Source organism: Sebastes fasciatus, chromosome 1 (genome assembly GCF_043250625.1).
Source record: "Sebastes fasciatus isolate fSebFas1 chromosome 1, fSebFas1.pri, whole genome shotgun sequence".
Classification (NCBI taxonomy): domain Eukaryota; kingdom Metazoa; phylum Chordata; class Actinopteri; order Perciformes; family Sebastidae; genus Sebastes; species Sebastes fasciatus.
Window position 1 is genome coordinate 13,195,176 of NC_133795.1, and position 20,827 is coordinate 13,216,002.

The 20,827-nt window shown below is 40.9% G+C and overlaps 2 protein-coding genes across 3 annotated transcripts; one reads left to right on the top strand and one right to left on the bottom strand.

Moving 5' to 3' along the window:
• The first annotated feature begins 1,479 nt into the window (after positions 1–1,479).
• LOC141764747 (cytidine deaminase-like) lies at positions 1,480–5,208 on the top strand. Of its 2 annotated transcripts, none has more exons than XM_074630219.1 (5): positions 1,480–1,603; positions 1,827–2,021; positions 3,189–3,300; positions 4,641–4,698; positions 4,983–5,208. In XM_074630219.1, exons 2-5 carry the CDS (start codon positions 1,835–1,837, stop codon positions 5,076–5,078), a joined length of 453 nt encoding a protein of 150 aa, XP_074486320.1. In that variant the 5' UTR covers positions 1,480–1,603; positions 1,827–1,834; the 3' UTR covers positions 5,079–5,208. The 2 variants fall into 2 exon arrangements, with proteins under 2 accessions (XP_074486320.1, XP_074486331.1); XM_074630230.1 differs by having other exon boundaries at positions 1,502–1,603; positions 1,774–2,021.
• A 227-nt stretch (positions 5,209–5,435) lies between these two features.
• On the bottom strand, positions 5,436–19,360 carry LOC141764732 (dnaJ homolog subfamily C member 16-like). The gene is made up of 15 exons (XM_074630193.1): positions 18,893–19,360; positions 18,653–18,719; positions 17,165–17,310; positions 15,698–15,873; positions 13,761–13,945; positions 13,564–13,668; positions 12,871–13,029; positions 12,588–12,718; positions 11,565–11,742; positions 11,138–11,320; positions 10,925–11,001; positions 10,533–10,613; positions 9,342–9,431; positions 8,493–8,663; positions 5,436–7,454 (listed from the first exon to the last, which is right to left on the bottom strand). Exons 1-15 carry the CDS (start codon positions 19,081–19,083, stop codon positions 6,965–6,967), a joined length of 2,430 nt encoding a protein of 809 aa, XP_074486294.1. The 5' UTR covers positions 19,084–19,360; the 3' UTR covers positions 5,436–6,964.
• Positions 19,361–20,827: the final 1,467 nt, after the last annotated feature.

Genomic DNA, 20,827 nt, shown 5'->3' on the forward strand with positions numbered 1-20,827 from the left:
GGGATTTTCAACATACACAAGTCATTGTGGAGTTCATTATCATTGGAGCTATAATGCAGTTTGTATTAATGTAATCTTATTATTGTAATGATCAATTAGCAAATTGTAAGCCATTATTCATACAGTTAAATCATCTAAAAGTAGAAATTGTCACACTGAAACAATGAAATATGGAGGGGTTGAATAGCATCTGTAACATCTGCACATTGACTCAATAGGCCTATGTTCTACGCATAAACAACACTCAATATCATTACATCTATGCAATACAATGTTATTGTATAAATAAATAATACTATTATATTATTGTAAAACAATATTTTTTTCAGAATACTATGCTAATTGAGACAAAAAGCAAAAGTTAATTAGTGAAATTCAATGTTTGTTTTTTTAACATGTTGCAACTGTCCCTGATCATGTTGCAACAGTTGGGGTCAGTTGCAACAGTTGACTTCTTCCATTAAAAAACAGTATTGTGAATGATATGTTAACATCTTTAAATTGCATGGGTAATTATCAGACAGATGTCAGTTTAATATATCAAAATTTGGTTGGCCTAGATGGAATAGGGGTGCCCCGGTAGCTCGGTAGTGCCCCGGTAGCTCACCTGGTTGAGCTAGCACCCATATGCCAAGGCTGAGTCCTCACCGCAGCATTCCGGGTTCAAATACTGCCCTTTAAGCTGTGGGTCGGATGCACGGTGGTTAGCACTGTCGCCTCAAAGCCAGAGGGTTGCAGGTTCAAATCCTGCTTGGGGCCCTTCTGTTTGGAGTTTGCATGTTCTCCGGGCCATGCAGGTTAATTGCTGACTCTAAATTGTCCGTAGGTGTGACTGTGAGCGTGAATGGTTGTTTGTCTCTATGTGTCAGCCCAGTGTTAGTCTAGCAACCTGTCCAGGGTGTAACCCGTCTTCGCCCGATGTCAGCTGGGATCGGCTCCAGAGACCATGAATAGGACAATTTATTACAGATAATGGAAGGATGGTCCAAATAGTCTCTGAGTGACAGAGAAATGCAAAAAGTGTTGCAACCGTCCCCAGTCTACCCTACAGGGAGAGCGGGGTCGGTTGGGACACTCTTGTATCAACATCAGGGAGCCGATCCCAGCTGACATTGGGCGAAGGCGGGGTCACCCTGGACAGGTCGCAAGCCTATCACAGAGCTGACACATAGAGACGGACAACGATTAACGCTCACATTCACACCTACGGACAATTTAGAGTCAACTATTGACCTAACCTGCATGTCTATAGACTGTGGGAGGTAGCCGGAGAACCCGGCGAAAACCAACGCTTACACAAGGAGAACATGCATGTCTCTTACATAGAGACAGAGAATTATATATATATATGTATATATATATATATATATACATATATATATATATATATATATATGACTGCACAAAATGAATAGCAACAACAAAGCCGCCTCTCATTGCTTCATGACAGCATGTAGGTATAGTAGCCAGTGATTGGCTCCCTCTGTCCCTTCCCTCTGTCCCGTTCCCATTTAAAGCTGAGCTACAACAGACTCATTCATTACAACACATTCAGAGTGGGAGCTGCTGTCCTGACCCTAGACAACAACTTGTGTGTTTACAGGTAAGATGCATCTGAATCTTTTGAACGTTTGATTAGAGTAAATATTTGGCATGAAGAACGCCATTTAGTTAAGTTAAACAGTTGATTCTACAGCACTGAATTGAGAGCGTGTTGATGTCGTAGCCAGTGATTGACTGTGACTGCTTCCTCTTTCCCATTCCCACTAACAGCTGAGCTACAATAGACTCATTCACTGACTCAAAAACTGCCTTACAAACCACAGGAACAATCATGGACCAAGTCAAGATCAACGAAGGTGTGACGCATATTAACGACCATGGCTCCAAACACTTGTCTCAGGAAACAGTCAAGAAGCTGGTCCAAAAGGCTCAGGAGGCCAAGCAGCATGCTTACTGTCCTTACAGCAAATACAGAGTGGGAGCTGCTCTCCTCACACTAGACAACAGTGTGTTTACAGGTAAGATACATGAAGAACCAAATGTGTGACATGGTTTTACATCATTTCTAGAAAACACAGTAGAATGACTGTAAAATGTAAAGTTCATGTCAGACTTTTCATTATACCCAGAGACTTCTCTCTCATGTAAAAGTTCAAGTTTCAACACTGAATTCTGCATTCTTATCATTTGAGGGTTTTCCTTAAGCTAATTTAATCAAGGTCTTTACCAGTCTTCTTCTTCTTCTTCTTTTTGTTATGTTGCTGTTTGAGATCATTTGACATGCGGGCAAGTGACAGAGATCCATTAAAAGTACGAGGAAATTGATCCTTTAATTGCTTGAGCAGTTTCATTTTGCTGCTTTATGTTAATGAAAAGACCTGTCCAGGGTGTGCCTTGCCTTGAATGGATGTTAATGACTGCCTGAGTATCAGGCAGTTGAAATGATTCAGCAGAGGAAAAGTTTAATTCTAAAATGTCTCCCAGCTGCACGTCCTCACGTTCCTCAGGATCAACGAATCTCAACGTTCCCATGAGCTAAGGTGACCTTTTGTCATTGCGTCAACAGCGCTGTATACCCACTGACAGGGATGTCAAATTATTGTCAACAATGAGGCAAAGAGCCAACCTTCCTGTTCATGTTACTGGACTGTACAAAGTTTAGCGAGTCACGTGTACCTCTTGAGTAACTATTTGACCAGGCGGTGCTAGGGGGGTGGCTTTGGCTTAGAGGTAGAGCGGGTCGTCCACCAATCGGCAATTCGATCCCCGGATCCTCCAGTCTGCATGTCAAAGTGTCCTTGGGCAACATATTGAACCCTAAATTGCTCCCGAAGGCTGTGCCATCGGTGTGTGAATAAGCATTTAGATTAGACCTTGTATGGCAGCGTCTGCCATCAGTGTGTGAACGGGTGAATGTCGACATGTAGTGTAAAGTGCTTTGAGTGGTCATAAGACTAGAAAAGCGCTATATAAATGCAAGTCTATTTATCATCTGGACCCCCCTCTGGCCCCTTTAAGGCAAACATTTGAAAAGGTCTAGAACCGCCACTGGAGAAGAAGTAAATAGATGGGGAAAAAACGTGTCTTTCTGTAACTCTGGTGAATCTAATCTTATAAAACTCCTTATGTATTTGCTTCATTTCAGTGAAGAAAATAAACAAAAAATAAATCTTTGTCCCCGGCAGGTTGCAATGTGGAGAATGTATGTTCCAACCTGGGTGTGTGTGCTGAAAGGAACGCCATCGCAAAGGCAGTGTCTGAAGGCCACAGGAGTTTCAAGGCAATTGCAATTGCCGGGTAACGTCCATATCTAACTAATAAGTTCTCTGTATTTCCTTTGAGATCTCAGCATCCGTCAATATTAAAGTAATCGTATTACTTTCCGTAACTTTTGGATCAAGAGAAAAGAAATATTATTTTGTATGTAAAGCAGAAAAGGGGAATAACATAACGGTACAGTTCTGCCTTCCAGCTGTGAAAATGCTGGTGATAGACACCACTGGAATCTAATTCTACAAATAGTATAATAATAATATTAGTGTAGCCTAATCTTTATCTACAACTGTGCACAAATACCGGGTTTAAACAGAATGTGGCCTACTAAGTGGCAAAAAATCTTATTTTTAATAGTTTTATCTATAGATTTTTGTATAAATTATCCAGCAAGTGTGTTATTATTGTTTTAGTTATTAATGTGCAAATCTACTTTTGACAACCTCAGAGCAGACAAATCCTGGCGCACCTCCTGCGATCTTTGGCGCCCCCATAAGGGGGGCCCAGACACACCAACCCGACATCAAAGAACTAGCGGCGACGAAGGCTACCTGTTGAGTTGCCAAACGTCACATTTGTCTTGGCCAAAAACTTGAACTCAAACACACATGCAAAGACTACAGCCGACGGCCAACTACCACGTACGTTCTGCGCCTGCGTGAGATGAAATAACTCTTCATACCAGCAGGTGGCGATAGTCTGTATTTGTCATTCAAACAGGGTAACCGGAAGACCAAGGACTGTGGATATAAAAGCCGTTGTCATGATACGTACATGAAATAAAGCAGCGTTTGCCGACTATTTACACACCACGCTAACTTACCACTTAGTCTCATTCCAGATGGCCATGTCGTTGTGAAAATATCCATGTATTGGAATGATCAGATGAGATGAAGATGAAAAATGTTTTTCCTCTTGACTTTTCTCGTGGTTTTGCTTTCCTCACTTCCGTTTCTCTTCTCGTGCACTGTTTTTTTTTAAGCCGAACAGCCAATCAGAGTGGTTTCTCTCACCGACGAGCACCGCCGATTTAACACGCTGTATCAGCCGAAAAAATTCCAACATGGGCAGACTAGAGCCGACGGTGCGGGTAAACAACTGTCTGACGGCCGACCGTCGGCTTGGTGTGTCAGGGCCTTAAGGGGGGCCCAGACCCCAGGTTGGGAAACACTGTTTTAGATGATGCCTTGTGAGATAACTGTATCAACATTAGTAGAAATGCAAAGATTTATAGTAGAGTCACACAACACTGCGAGCCACTGTCATCACTCCAAAACATCAATGGGGTCTACAAGTCTTTGTGTTCAACATTATTTCCCCAGTTTTGTTTCTCAGCTACATCTTTCCTCATATGTTCCTTGCAGTGACACGGATGACAAGTTCATCTCCCCGTGTGGTGGCTGCAGGCAGGTCATGATAGAGGTATTATCTCTGCTGGTCTACTGGATTGGTGCAGTTTTTCAAGGAGCTTTTCATTTCTAATCTGTGATGATAGAATGTATTATTATTATTAAAGGTCCCATATTGTAAAAAATGAGATTACAACATGTTCTAGTAGAAACACAAAATACAAAAGCATGAACCTGAAAATGAGCATATTATGGGACCTTTAACTTTTCATTGTCAGAACCACACACAAAAATTATTAACAAGGGATGCTTTGCGAGAGGATTTGACTTCTTGTTATGTTTTCTTTTCCCTCACAGTTTGGATCAAACTGGGATGTTTACCTGTCAAAACCCGACGGCTCGTACCTGGTGATGACTCCGGACGAGCTGCTGCCCTGCTCCTTTCACATTTAAGAACAGTCCATGGAGAAAGTGTTTGACATTCCTGATGTTTACTGAGCCTGAGGTGTGCACTGTGTATAATGCCAATGCTGCTAAACATGCTGTATTCATGTTCAGCAAACAGTAGTTCTATTTATGGTAAATATTTGTTCTTGTATTATCTGCTGACTGTCAGAGTCTCATATTTAAATTTAATTGACGTATACTTTAATATTAATTACACCTCAAACTATTGGACAGATTAGCTGGAAAATGCATTGTGCCTTAATTAGTGATCCATGTACTCATATTAACATATTGAATTCTGTATGGTTGCAGATGCATGTATTTATAATAATATAGTTTAAAGAAGCATGACGGAGAATGACGTGTCATATCAACACATTTTTATTAAATAAACTTTTAAAAGGAGTTTCTTTTAATAATTAACACTTAATTTCTCACAGTTGGGTATAGACACAAATGAAGTTCAAAGGACATACAAGAAGAAAATAATGATTACAGTTGTTACAGTGTACTGCAGGTATCATTTGTTGGGCAGCAAATTATTCAATTACAGAGTAAAAGGAGGAGAGAGACGGGGGTGAAGTATTTAAAGTTGCCAGTGCAAATTCCCCAAAACGTTTATTAGTCATTTTAGCTCTACGTATTCCATGCATTGACATTTACAGTGGTTTAAGGGCTCAGGCTTAAAAAGGGCAAGTATAATATGGTATTTATCTTTTCCCCCTTATTCAGACAATTGACAAGAAAAAATAAGTGAAACCAGCCCCAAATAAAACAGCAAGTGTAAAAACAAAAAGGCAGATTTGAACATTTTGGGTACCACTTCCCCAAAATGACATGTTTAACTTCATCAATAACTAGGCTGGTAGCATATTTAATGTTAAATCCCTAAACAGCAGCAAGACACGGCAACTTGGCCTGAGCAGAAAAACACCAGGAAGAATCTTATTCAATCATTAACCGTTTTTTTTTTTTTTTAAATATACTGAAATGTCAATGGGGTTATGTGACAAAGTTCATTATTGCGGTTTACAATGCTGTGAAATCCTCGATGTCTTTAATGCCTGGAATCGAAAAAGGTTGTCAGATCTATAACAGCAAACAAAGTTTAATAATCAAGTTCAACCGAAGGCTCCTAAAAGTAAAAAAAATAACAAATAATTTAAATATAAACTCAGTGCATCAGGCTCAGTTTTCAAGTCTTTATTCATATTAACCTGCTTCCACATACCGTCAAGTTAAAACTCATGACAGAGGGCTGTCAATTGATGAGATGTTTTCAGGCTCGAAGCAAATTTTAGAGGCTCTTGGTGAGTAGAGCAAAACAACTGCACTTATTCCGAGCTGTAAGATTTCACCCCTAATGAATGCACTGAGACTAGAGTTAAGAAGAGAGGAAAACAACACAAATACCTGGAGTTAATCTTTAACTCACACACATACAGTACATGAGCACACAGTTAGCTATAGCTAGCGCCTGCAGCATGATGCTTATTGGCCGTTGGGGGTAATAAACAGGGACACTTTCAACACCACCTGTGTATGTGTGTGAAGATTGACTGTGTATGTATATAGAGTCTCTCCTTTCTCTTCCTTCTGTCTCTGTACAGAAGACGTGAAGCGGCATCATGCAGCGCAGACTTTACCTTTGCCTCAATATGCGCCTTTTAAAGGTTTGTGGAAGCACGCTACTCTGAGCCGTCTGCTTCACACCTATCTAACAGATAAAATAAAACATTCTGTAAACAGGTCGCACCTTCCTCTTGCGAATGAGAACTTAAATAATTATTTGAAAACTGCAACACTGTTCTGCAGTTTTCCTGCTAAAAGAACTTAATCAGGAGGCAAAACCACAACGAATCCACTATCATCTGACCTTTCTTACTTTCACCTCAGCTCTCTGTGGAGGAGCCGGTGGTTTCACCAAGAGAGGGCCACGCAGGGACTTGTAATCTGGCTAGAGTGCCCTCCATTAGCCTCTCCATCCACAGTCCCAGCCTGTCGAGCTTGTGGTGGACTTCTATGCTGGTGGCCCTACTGGAGCCCCTCTTGGGTCCGGCCCCATCCTCCCTGGAATGGGACCTGGAGCGAGAGTGGGAGCTGGACCTGGACCTGGACCGGGACTTTCTCCTGCTGTCCGAGGAGAACGAGGTGTCGGACGAGGAGTCGTTGGGATCGTCCCCCGTGAAGACGGGTCTGAAGAGGCAAAAGTATTTCTTGTGGCCGTTGAGGGCCAGGACGTGGCCGGTGTAGTCCGGAGACTCCTCGTCCTCGTCCGAATGGCCCTCGCTCTGCATGGCGTCAGAGGTCGAGCGAAGGAGCGACGGCATCCAGTGGCGGTGCTTATCAGCGTTGAGGAAGGAGAAGTGGAGGGTCTGAGTCCTGTAGTGGCAGAGGGGTTTAGGATTATTAAGTGGACCAAGTATTGGTAAAAGAAAAATATGCAATCAGGGCATCTTAGTGGACAAGATACATACTGAAGTACATTATGTTTATATTATTATTTCATGATATATCCTTAGTTCCATCATTTAAAAGCAAGTTACTGCAACATCACAAAGACCAGTAAACACAAAATTACTAATAGTTCTTTGAACCAGAAACGGTGTTCAGCTATAGTCTGCATTCACAAGGCCAATTTAGGCTTTTTTTTATATGAGTAAACTAGGGCTGTCAAAGTTAACGCGATAAAAACACGTTAACACCACGTTTTAATGCCACTAATTTCTTTAACGCAATAATGCACTTGCTAGAGTGAAGATACTGGTAAAATATGAAACTAGAAAACCTAAGCTTGTTGCAAAGGAGGCTAAAGAACGCTACCAAGTTACGCTCAATTTTAGCGAGCAAAAACTGGCATGGCCATTTTCAAAGGGGTCCATTGACCTCTGACCTCAAGATATGTGAATGAAAATGGGTTCTATGGGTACCCACAAGTCTCCCCTTTACAGACATGCCCACTTTATGATAATCACAAGTAGTTTTGAGCAAGTCATAGTCAAGTCAGCACACTGACAGCTGTTGTTGCCTATTGCGCTGCAGTTTGCCATGTTATAATTTGAGTATATGTTTTAATGCTAAATGCAGTACCTGTGAGGGTTTCTGAACAATATTTGTCATTGTTTTGTGTTGTTAATTGATTTCCAAAAATAAATATATACTTACGTTTGGATAAAACAAGTATATTTGCCCACTCCCATGTTGATAAGAGTATTAAATACTTGACAAATCTCCCTTTAAGGTACATTTTGAACAGATAAAAAAATGTGGGATTAATTTGTGATTAATCACAATTAACTATGGACAATCTTGCAATTAATCACGATTAAATATTTTAATCGATTGACAGCCCTAGTGTAAACTAATGGAAACAAATAATAATAGAAAGTTAAAAATATGTCCTGCAGTGATGAGACTTACCCAGAGAAAGAAAAAACCTCCTTGGCAAATTTCCTGAGCAGGGCATTCTTAGAGGCGTTGGTGAGCACCAGTACAACGTTGATGTGGCCAGGCCTCAGCTTGACCAGGTTACTGATGTACGTGATGTCGGTCAGCTCCGTCACCTCCACAAAGTCCTTCTTAGGAGGACGGCTGAACGGACCAGTGAGAAAGATAGAGATACGGGAAGTTACAGGGATGAAAAAGAAAAGGCGGGGGATTACTTTTATATGGATTATGTCCCTTATTTTTTTACAGAGTAGTTGTGTTAGGAGGAGGGGATCGCTTCACGGCCAGTATGGGGAGGATGAATGATTACAGCAAGCAATAATTTGTAACTAATCTAACTATTGTGGAAAAGAAAAAACTCTAAACCTGATCATCACAGCAAAGCACTATGCATCAGCCAGTTGTAGATAAACATTGCCAGTTGGCTACATGACAAAAAATACAAATGTATTAACACTTTACGTCTGAGTCATGTTTACTTATTAACAAGAGCATATGTTGTGGGGCTATAGAGACTGCTTTGACAGCTCAAGGACGTGCTTAAGTTAAAGTAAACAACAATCCCCCCCCAGTCCTACCAGGTGGATAAACAGCCATTCAACGGCAAAACAGGTTTTAAAAGCCATCGTTCAGGCAGCCTGTGTGAGAATTAAACTGTTCTTTGGTGTCTTTATTTTCCAGTTGTCTGCTGTTGTGGCTCATACTGTGAGTTGAGTAGGTTGCCCATGTAAAAAAAAAAAAAAAAAAAAATGTTTTTGGCTGTGGATCTGCTATGTGCTGTATTCTGCGTGCGTCTTGTGTTCACTTCTTTCACTACATTACCTTGAAGTGCTAGCTCTACTTGATGCATCTTCCTCAGTTTGTGATTGCTCCTTTGGCTTTGGTTTCCGGGGTTTGCTCTCACCTGGCTCACTGTAAATTGCACCACAAGAAAGGGAAATCATCAGTGTGGACACCAATATCTCTGACTCCTTTGGGGGCAACGCTAGCCAGTCAGTATTTCACTCACCTGGCATCAAAACCAGGAATAATCATGTAGAACTAGAATGGCACTCGGAGAGCGCAGACCTCCGCCAACGCATGACTTTAAAAACAGATGACAGCTCACAGCTGGCGGTACCGTGAGGTGGTCGGCTTATTATTAACACAGTGTGTTTCCGTATAACGTATCTGCGGATGCCTCTCTCATTCAGCAGCCTTGTTTTGTCTGTATAACGTTACCCTACATTGTCTCTCATCCTGTCATCTACCGCTTTTTTCTTTCTCACCGCGGACGGCCAGCAGCTCCACACATCCACACACGTATCTCTCTGCTCTCAGAAGGAGGCGGGTCACACGTCATCAACGCGTCATCAACGCGTCATCAACGCGTCATCAACGCGTCATCAACGCGTCATCAACGCGTCATCAGGTACGCTGCGCATGTGTTATACCCAGAGGTGTTAATGTTCTGGCTGATCTGAATCCGTGAAAAAATTCCTGAATCCGGATCATGATCCGGATCGCCACCCAAATCTCATGGATTGTAATTGTGCCACACCCCACCCTTCCAAAAAATGTCATTCAAGTCCACCGCAGACTTTTGGAGTAATCCCTCTAACAGACAAACAAACATTTCTATTGTTGATCTAGTCAGTATCAGTAAGTATAAAACATTTTGAAGTAGTTTCAGGTCAAATGTTTGGGCATATGATTAAAATGTTACAGAATAATATTGTTAAACACCTACATCTGTGTAGAACAGATGGCCTACTCCATATGACTCCAAAAAGAATTGGGAGAACGGTGGAAAAAAGTGTGTACTTATTTAGCCAATGAGACAGATCTTTCATAATTATTGTATGTACCGTGTGAAATATTTTAATTTAAATGGTTTTATTTTTAAATTTGTCTTGATTTACTGATCATCCCATGACCTCATATTTGTTGCTTTTTTTGTTTCTTTTGCTTTTTGTGCACTGTTCTTACAATGTGAGAAACTAACATATAGTAAAAAGGTGATATCGCTCTCACCTGAAGGCCTGAATGATGACGGTGCCAAAAAGAATGAAGAGAGCCGAGAAGATCAATGACAGGATGGGCATCATCTCTCGCCTTGAGGACAGAAAAAAATGTTTAAAAAACTATTTAAACATGTAGGAGAAAACACAGAGCAGCCCATATCAACCAATACCACACAGTCTCCCTGTAACCTCTACGTGTAGTTATATTTCTGAAGGGCTATATCACAGCTACGATGGGACACTAAATGCGTCCCAACAGAACCAACACCAGATCATTTTGGCAACATCTTGATGCAGACGCATGACTCAGCTTCCGATAAATTTCAGAAAGTACACCCCCTTGTTTGTCTCTCTCTTGTTTGCACTAAATGCTGCAGACTCTGTGTGTGAGTGTTGTCTTACCAGTTTGAGTAGAGAAGGTCATCATATATTTGAAGGATGTAATCATAGGCAGCATTCATCCACTGAATAATAAACATCTGTGGAAAATGAAACAGAAAACAATGACATTAATCCAAAAATACCTCCAGATACATATTTTTTTTTCACCCTGAGCTGCCCCAGCCAGCCCGCTGGTCTCAAATCTAAGCTGAGTGTGTGTCTGCAGTGTCTTACGGGGGCCATCTCGTTGTTGAGTTCTGGCAGCGTGGCGTCTGAGCTCAGATAGGTGGGGTCTTTCTGAAGGAGCTCCAGCTGTTCGTGGAGGCGGTATTTATCTTCCTCACTGCCGTTCCAGCCACCACTCACAGAGCGGTACATGACCTTACCAGCGTGGCTCCGCCTCTCGAGAATCACCACCTGTGAGTGGTGTTAAAATGCAGAGTCTCAGGATGCACATATCGGTAATCTGACACATATCAAATTCTGGATGTTCTGGATATTAAAAGTGCACGTTGTCCTTGATGTTAGTTTATACGGGATGACTGAATATCGTTTTTTTTTTTTCTTCAGATGGGTTCATTTGTGTCACACATTTCATTATAGGAGCAGTTTGTGTACTAGACAAGCATATCATTGATGCATGTGTGTTTGTGCCACTGACCTGAGGTGAGAGTGCACCTTGATTAGGGAGCAGTGCCTGACAGAGCGGCTGCTGCTGACGCTGGTAGACGTACGCAAACCGCAGCACGTCTTTTCTGTTTACTGATGCAAAGTCCAGGAAGGCCTTATTGCCTGGAAGAAAGGCTTGGTCCTCCGCTGTGATCAGCAGCACACAGTACCTGCCAACCATTCACAGTCAATTCACCTGCTGCAGAAGCCAACCTACACAACATTTCATGTCACACCGACAAACCACTGTAATGCCTGTCCAACTATTCGGTTTGGATTTCAGCTTCTTATAGTTGTCATATGATGTTAAAAGTCAAATAGAGTGGTGCAGGGATGACGTAATTTTGTAGGCCAACCAGGAAGTTGGCATCGCCCTGGTTCCCTCGACAAAAAGCCAATGGGACTTTTCCATTGATTTTTATAGCAGATTATTGCAGAAAATAAGATCCGTGGCAAATATTCATGACCATCAGAAGTAAAAAGCTAACGTTAGGCTAAAAACGAACTACACCACAGTCGCATGACTTCACGTCACCACCTCTAAGCTAAAGGCGGACAAGTGTTCTGCATGATGACAATTAGTAGTCTCATTTAGCCTCTAGTTGGCAACCGCCTTTTTTAAGACACGTAAAAGCTTCAAAATTCACAAGTGGGGTATTTACTGACGTCTCTTATGTTGCAGAACAAAATGTTAAAATCTCTTAAGCTTGTGTTAATCACAGACCTTATTTCAGGCATCTAACTAAAAACCATTCAAAAAACCCATCGACTTCGAAACGAGGGAACCGGAAGTGCTAAAATGCTAACTCATTTCCGGGTTTTGGGACTAATTCCTGCAGCACTCTATTCGGGCTTAGCTTATTTTCCTTTCCTTTCTACAACAATTCAGCAGGAGTAGACAAGCAGCAGAGAGAGACACCTCCTTTGATCAAATCTTATTACACCAGGGGTCAATTTAAGAGAGATATTAAGTAGAGGACCAGAGGCTCAGGACTCTGCTCATAAAACGTCTTACTTCCTCCGTCGGTGAAACTGCTTGACGGGGCACAGCTCATCAAAAAGCTGCTGGTTGACCAGCCGTGGGACCTGCAGGAACTTGTTGTTGGAGACAAACTCATCCATGATCTGTCGCTTCATCCCTCTGGCCTGAAAGACAGAAGGGGGTGTGAAGGACGTAAAGCAAGAAACGTTTGAGTAGAGACGATGTTAAATTGTGCAAAATGGCAAACACTGCAACTGATAAGCTGATTCAGTCATTTAACAATTAATTATTACAAGACTGCTGTTTATTTTTGTACCTGGATGATGTCAACAGGCTTTTCCGTATCCTCCTTAAACAGCAGCATGGTGGGGGCGTATGTGTTTATGTTGAACTGCCGCAGGAGCCGAGTGTTGTGTGTGTCACCCTGGTCCACGTAGCCAAAACGCACATAGTCTCTGAAGGCAAACGCTGTTAACTGTGGAGTGGGAAGATGAGAGCGTCAAAAATAAATACATTAAAATAAACAGGAGAAGGTGTAAAAAAAAAAAAAACTGAAAACAGCTTTTACTCATAACCGTTTACATTAGATACAGTTACAACTAGGAAATCTGATGGGTTGTAAATGTGTTCCCATAATTGGCCCTGAATTATTCTCTCTCTCTTTAACATATTTACTGACATTACGTTATTAAAACAATATTGCCAGTGCATTTGATTGTGATAGGTTAAAAGGGTATAATTCTGTGTAACAAAAGGAGGAAATATTGATTCATTAGTAAACAGAAAAAATGAGAAACAGCTGCTCACACAGATGCCTCTGTAGTTGCCGTCGGGGACTAATCTGTCTGCTCTCTTGTATATTGGCGGAAACCGCACCAGATCTCAGAATATTAACCAGCTTGGGAAGCCACACTGAACAGCCTTCTCTGTTTTCTACTATAACTTTTAGTCGAATTAGTGCAACACTTGTGTTCCTGAGTGTGTGTGTGTGTGTAAATACACTGCTTACTTTATAGAGGAGGGGAACAACAGGGACTTGGTCAAACAAGAGAACACTGGGCTTATTTTCCACATGCCAGCTATCCAGAAAGGCCAGGTAGTTGTTATCTGTGATCTGGAGAAACAACGGCAATCAGTTCAATTCAATTCTTATTATCTGACTGTAAAATCCTTTGAAGATACACACATATAGTAGTACTACTATACCTTTTCCACCAGTTTCTGGGGCAGCAGGTCTTCGATGAAGTGTCGCAGGTGCTCCCGTACCACGGCCTGATGGAAGAAGGTCACCCTGCCGTTCACCAAGCCGATGATGGAGGGAGCGCGGTGAGCTCCCAGCTGGTTGGCCAGGCGACGCTCATAACCCAGGTCCACGATGCCAATGCCCACACCTGGTTTGATAGTAAAAATAGACTGCTATTGTACCTGATACAGTAGAGCAAAACACAAGTGTTCTCACAATTAAGTAAAAATACCACCTAAAACTAATTTCACTGTGTTATTCCAGTGATTTTGGACAACAAAACCTGTAGATGCAAACAGAGAGCTGCCTTCCTACTGACATCAAACTGGTGACATAACTTTGGGCTCATAGACTTTCAGATATTTTATATTGAAATGATTATGTGGCATAAAATGCAGCTACATTTAGGGATGCACCAAGACCGGATCAGATATCGGGCCGATACTGACTCAAATAGCTGGATCGGATATCGTTGACAATGGGGCCGATCTATTAAATTCAATTTTATGTTTATATACTACATACACGATACACTGGAATTTGACTTCCTGTTTAAGTTTTGACCAATTTGTTGCTGCATTAAAAAAGTTTACACCTGAATAGTAATCCCTGTTAATTTTGAAGATTTTTTTGCCAAGTTGCTGGTGTACGAATTATTATTTAAATAATAATTAACAATTCACAAAATGTATATCTATGTATTTACTTGTTACATTTTGTTTTACAAAGTTAGGAAAACAATGACTTAGTTAAGCCTGATGTTACCTGACACATAAAAGAATGATCCCAGACACTTCCACACAGTGAGGCAAACAGCTTATTAATTAAATACTGGTATCGGCTCAGTACTCAGCTGATACCCAAAGCCCAGGTATCGGTATCGGTATCGGTATCGGGACTGATAAAGTCAGATTGGTGCATCCCTACCTATATTCCAGTCCACAATGGATGCTGTTCAAGAAGGGACTCAAATTCACACAAAACTGAGCATTACAGTGAAATTATACACACGACAAATGTGAATCCTATTTTAAAGTGAATTCTCTCTTTCACCAAACAAAGGCACTGAAAGTCTCGAAGAAGAAGAACCACTCCAAGCAGTGGGGTTTTTCCTCTCCTCAGTCTTTGGAATTAGTGAGGGACGGCCTAATGGACAGGGTTCATAAAAGATGCATACGTCTGTTTTTAGTGTCTCACGGAATCCTGTGTGTCCATACCACTATATACCACAGCGACAGATAAAAAAACATGCCAAAGCTGACTTTGACATGACCAGAAAGACACTTCAAAACACCTGAACTATCCCTTTAATTAAATTATGTGTTTTTAGCATTGAGGTCATAGTTCGTGGATTGCATTATAGTGAGAGGTGTCTGTTATGCTTGAGCTCCAAAGTGGCAAAAAATGTAATTAAGGCTTTAGGCTCCAGCCTTTTAAACTTGAATTTCCCTCGGGATCAATAAAGTTACTATCTATCTATCTTTCTATCTAAAATCTTCAAACATCCATTTTCATACTGAATAAAAATGCCACTGGTTATGACTGGTGACTTTGTGGGTACATACAGTAAATATGCAGAATACTTTTCCAGGGCAGGCCACTTAGTTCTTACAGACAGAATGAGACTACGTCTGTAGGGCACTGGGAACTGTACTTCTAATTATCTGAATTAACTGAACAACTTGAATTTCATCTCCAGACAATTGTTACATTGGGTTGAATCCTCCCTTGGTTTCACTCTTTGTTCCAGGAAACCAAGAAGAACAAAAAAACTCTAATGAATAATCAATGAAATGGCTGGTTATCTGTAAAGCATCTTAACACTTGGAACTACATTTGTCCTAATGGCCTGCAACTGAGCAAATATCACTGGGAGAGGGCAGCTAAGCAGACAACTTACCCAGTGGCTCCAGCTCCTGCACCACCTCCTTCCACACAGGCTCAATGTGGATGCATGCAAAGCACCACTCAGAGGTCACTTTGATCAGGTACGGCCTCTTGTGGCTGTCTGGAAGGACGTCGCTGTTAAACTGAGCATGGTGAAGCAGGTACTTGCTGTCTGCAAAGTCCCTGGACCTGGAGGAGAGTCGAAGCAAGACAGTGAGCCTTTTTATTTTATACACAGTCTACAGAGTGCTTTCAGGACATGACCTGATAGTAAACAGTCTATAACTCCAATTTGTTCACTCATTCTAAATCAGATGCACCGTGCTAAGTAGAGGAAGAGTTCCGATACCGATGTCAGTATCAGCAATGCATCCGATACTGGCCAAAATTTGGTATCAGGTATCGGTGAGTACGCCAGTCTATGCACCGATCCGATACCGTAATTTATTAACCAAGAAAAAAAAATCAACTTTAATCGGATATCAATTCTTCTTCGCCGCTCCAAAACAGTAGCTTTCACTGTGCTGTCGCCCTGGATGCATCATCGCTGCCACTGGCAACTACTAATGGGTGATAGTAGTTTTGTCTTTTTATTATTATCATCAATAACCAAATGCAAACACAAGGAGGAGCCCAACTCACACCACTCACTATGGACTGGACACAGCAGCATGTTGGGAAAATAAATATTTAGGAATAGGGGTAGACCGATGGGTTTTTCCAATGGCTGATGCTGATATTTAGAGAGCAGGGTAGCCGATGGCTGATATATAATGCCAATATCATGTTGCTATTGTTGTTTTTTCCTTTTTGCATCTTATAAAATACAAATTAACAACAATAACAAATGAGACATAAAATGCTGAACTTAAAGGAATATTTATCTAACGCTGTTATTGTCTGCATTGTCTCTGTTTGCCTACATAGATCTGTACTCTGTCTACAGTGCACATATTTTAAATTTAAAAAAAATGTATCATCACATAATTATTACATATTATTATTGCTAGAAAAAAAGATAAAGGTTTGTTTTCTTTCTGTTTTTTTATTTAGTTTATGTTAAGCACTTTGTAATCAATGTCTGTGATATATTTTACGGATATATATATTGAAATTTAAGTGAAATGTGTAATGTTGCTGGTATGGTGTCAATATGACTATCAACAGATCATTTTCACTGTCTATTTTGCGCTAACTTCGTTCCACGGCAGCCACATTTACAAGACTTCCTGTAGATGTGTCTGCAGGCATTTTTTTGTGTGAGCGCAGGCATCGGCCGATGCTGATTATCTAAAAATGGCATTAATCTATCACTATTTAGGAACACAGTCATGGGGATGTGGAGAAAGAACTGAGAACTGTTGACAGTACTCATGTACTCATCTACCATCACAAGCATGCAACAAAGGGACACGTTTAAGTATTGCCTAACAAAATGACAAGTACTTCAATGATAGACAAAACAAATCTGAACCTGTACCTGGGGAAATGGAAAAAGGACTCATCAAAGTAGAAGCTGTTTTGGAAGCCGCGGAAACCTTGATGCTGTGACTGTCCTAAGGGCTGGTTTTCATCCATCTGCCCATAGCGGTCAAAGTTGGACCTTCGCTCCTCATTAGACAGAATCTGTGTGCGAGAGACAATGACAGGCACAAATAGGGTTACCAGATCCCAACAAACCAAATGTGGGACAAAGAGTATGTGTTTGTGTGGGTCAATGTGGGACACAAATTTTGATGTAAATTAGATTTTTTTTCCCCCCGAATGCATCAATAGATTGGCACGTCTCTTTTTGAGATGCACATTTATTGTGAGACTCACATGTACAGTGTTGCTTTATGTCGCCGTGTGAAATTGAAAAATATCAATAAATATTTTGCAAAAAACACCTCTTGAGCATCGCCTTCCACCGGCTTCACCCACCCACTTATAAGTAGTTTCCCAGTCTTTGTTGAAAGTACATTTCCTTTTCTTTGTGGTAGTTTACAGCATATTCTGCCTAAATGTGCAAAGTTTGTGACTTTGAGGTGACTCGCAATTTTCCCCGTTAGGCATAGCATAGCAAAGAAAAAATGTGGGACATCGTCTCAATATGTGGGATGTGGGACAAGGGATAAAAAATGCTGTGCAGTCACTCAGAAAGTGGGACACCTGGTCACCTTAGGTACAGGGCTATTAATGTTATAATAACTGCAGATTGACCAGAAAATGAAACAGACTGAGTGAGACACATAGAAAAACATACTGAATATCAGCTGGTGCTTGTATGAAATAGAGTAGCTATTCTCAACCACTGGGCCGGGGCCCACTGGTGGGCCTCACAGAGCCACCTAGTGGGCTGCGAAGGTGCTGCCAAATGGTTAGATTAACCGCTATTCTGTATTTCAGAGGTTGTAGCGGGCTCACTTTTAAAGCTAGAGTGAAGATACTGGCATCATATGAAACTATAAAAACATAAAGAATCCATCGGTACCAACCATGTCATGCTAGCTTCTCGGGAAGGACGTTAAATAACGCTCCAAACTTACTCTAAATTTTGTTGAGGAAAAACTGCCATGGCCATTTTGAAAGGGGTCCCTTGACCTCTGACCTCAAGACATGTGAATGAAAATAGGTTCTATGGGTACCCACGAGTCTCCCTTTTACAGACATATATGTCACAGATGCAGTGACACAAAATCAAGCAATTTTTTGAAACCAGTAAAAGTGTGTGGTGAGGAAATATGACCCTGAATACTTTGGATTCATAGTGGCAGGCAGTGATGGGTGAGGGTAAGCTGAATATCCATGTGGGTCATTACACCTGACAGCGGCATAATAACACATATTGTATAGCCCAGTTTGTCGTTTATTTGGGAAGGTGGTCCTCAGAAATTCTTTAACAATCTGAAGTGGGCCTCGAGTTACAAAAGGCTGAGAATCCCTGGAGTACATGATATGTTGTTGTGATGCATTTTTTTTAACCCACCTCATATGACTTGGAAACCTTGATGAACATGTCCTCAGCTTTAGGGTCCTTGTTCTTGTCTGGATGCCTAAAAGGACATCATACATCACTGCAGGGTCATGCATGGTTAAAAAATGCTCTCAGTTAGACTAGAATGAGTTAATAACAAGCACCAGTTCAGGTGTCAGATGTAAACACTGTTAGTTCACTGATGTGCTGCAGCCCAGGTGTGCTGGCCTACCGTTACATGACGTCACTCACCATTCCTTGGCCAGGTTCTTGTACGCCCGTTTGACTTCTGCTTGACTCGCGCTCCTGCTGACACCCAGGATCGTATAGGGGTCATATTCAGACGCTGCTCTCACCAGCTGCTCACTCACAACCAGCAGAACGATGGAGAGCAGAAGAAGTGGACATGTCCGAGGATATCGGTGGATCCTCCGGAGCGTCATCGCTTCTCGCTGCCCAACCGTTTAAACGTCAGTTAGCTAGCCAACCGTTACCGAGCTAACGCCGGTGAAGTAACGTCACAAAGCTCCTCTGAAACGGACTAATATGTCAATTTAAGAGCTTACATGATCCGGTTTGTTGACTCCTTTGAATGTCAACCACATAAAAAGACGATACAAGTAGTGTTTTACTACGATAAGGCCATTATTGTTTCTAGCTAATGCAGCAGTCGGTTAGCGTCACGGTTAGCGTCATGCTCGTAATGACACATTCAACTTCCGGTTACATATTTCAAAATAAAACCCATTTTGAATGTCAAAATAACTGCTGTGAAAATTAAATATTTATGGCAATTAATTATAGTTAAATTAAAACACAATATGGAGCTATTTGGAGTGTTACATATGATAGATTTGCATATATGTAAAATGTCCAGTACTTGCGCCAACAATTTGTGAACACTTGTTAATGAATGATTAGATAGATAGATAGATAGTAACTTTATTGATCCGGAGGGAAATTCAAGTTTCCAGCATCACAGTTCCATAGTGCAAAACATGTTAGTAAAAAGGCAGTAAAAAAGTTAGTAGTGCAAAGTACAAAAAAATATACCAGATATAAAAATACAAGGAGATGAAGAAAACTGTTAAAAGTGAATATAGTGCAGGGTAACAGCTGTGATACAGGATTATTAAAAAAGTGAATATAGTGCAGAAGAGACAGTTAAAAATGAATATAGTGCAGGGTAACTCCAGTAGCTTAGTCTATGAGAGTACACTGTGTGCATTATTATCTGTCCTGCAGACCGTTATATGTGAATGAAAATGGGTTCTATGGGTACCCACGAGTCTCCCCTTTACAGACATGCCCACTTTATGATAATCACATGCAGTTTTGGGGCAAGTCATAGTCAAGTCAGCACACTGACACACTGACAGCTGTTGTTGCCTGTTGTGCTGCAGTTTGTCATGTTATGATTTGAGCATTTTTCTTTATGCTAAATGCAGTATCTGTGAGGGTTTCTGGACAATATTTGTCATTGTTTTGTGTTGTTAATTGATTTCCAATAATAAATATATACATACATTTGCATAAAGCGGTCATATTTGCCCACTCCCATGTTGATAAGAGTATTAAATATTTGACAAAATTTCCCTTTAAGGTACATTTTGAACAGATAAAAAAATGTGTGATTAATTTGCGATTAACCGCGATTAACTATGGACAATCATGCGATTAATCGCGATTAAATATTTTAATCGATTGACAGCCCTGATTAATTAATATGCTTAATTCATCCATTCATGATGGATTCTTTTCATCTTCTTTTGGTTGTTAATAGACCTACTGTACAAAGGGAAACAAACCATATATCAAGCATCTTGGCAGGGTTATGATTATCCTATAAAAGTCCATTTTAATTTATTGCAGTTTCAGAATTCCAAAAGGCTACTTCTGTGCTTTTATTTTGAAGCTAAATATATAACGTCCGGTTTTGGTCTGTCTATCTCTCCAAACTTGACGCTGCAGCACGAGACACTGGAGACACTGCAGCTGTCCTCTAACTGCTACCTGTTCATTTCATCCTCTATCAAATTATTGTTTTCTCATTACACATGCAATATTAACAAAAAACTTTTTTTTAACTTCTCCCATATTTTTTTATATTCATATAATTGTGATGTTATATCAGTTAAGGGCAAAAATGTCCAAAATTAGGCTTGGAGTTAGTCAAATCTCTCTTGT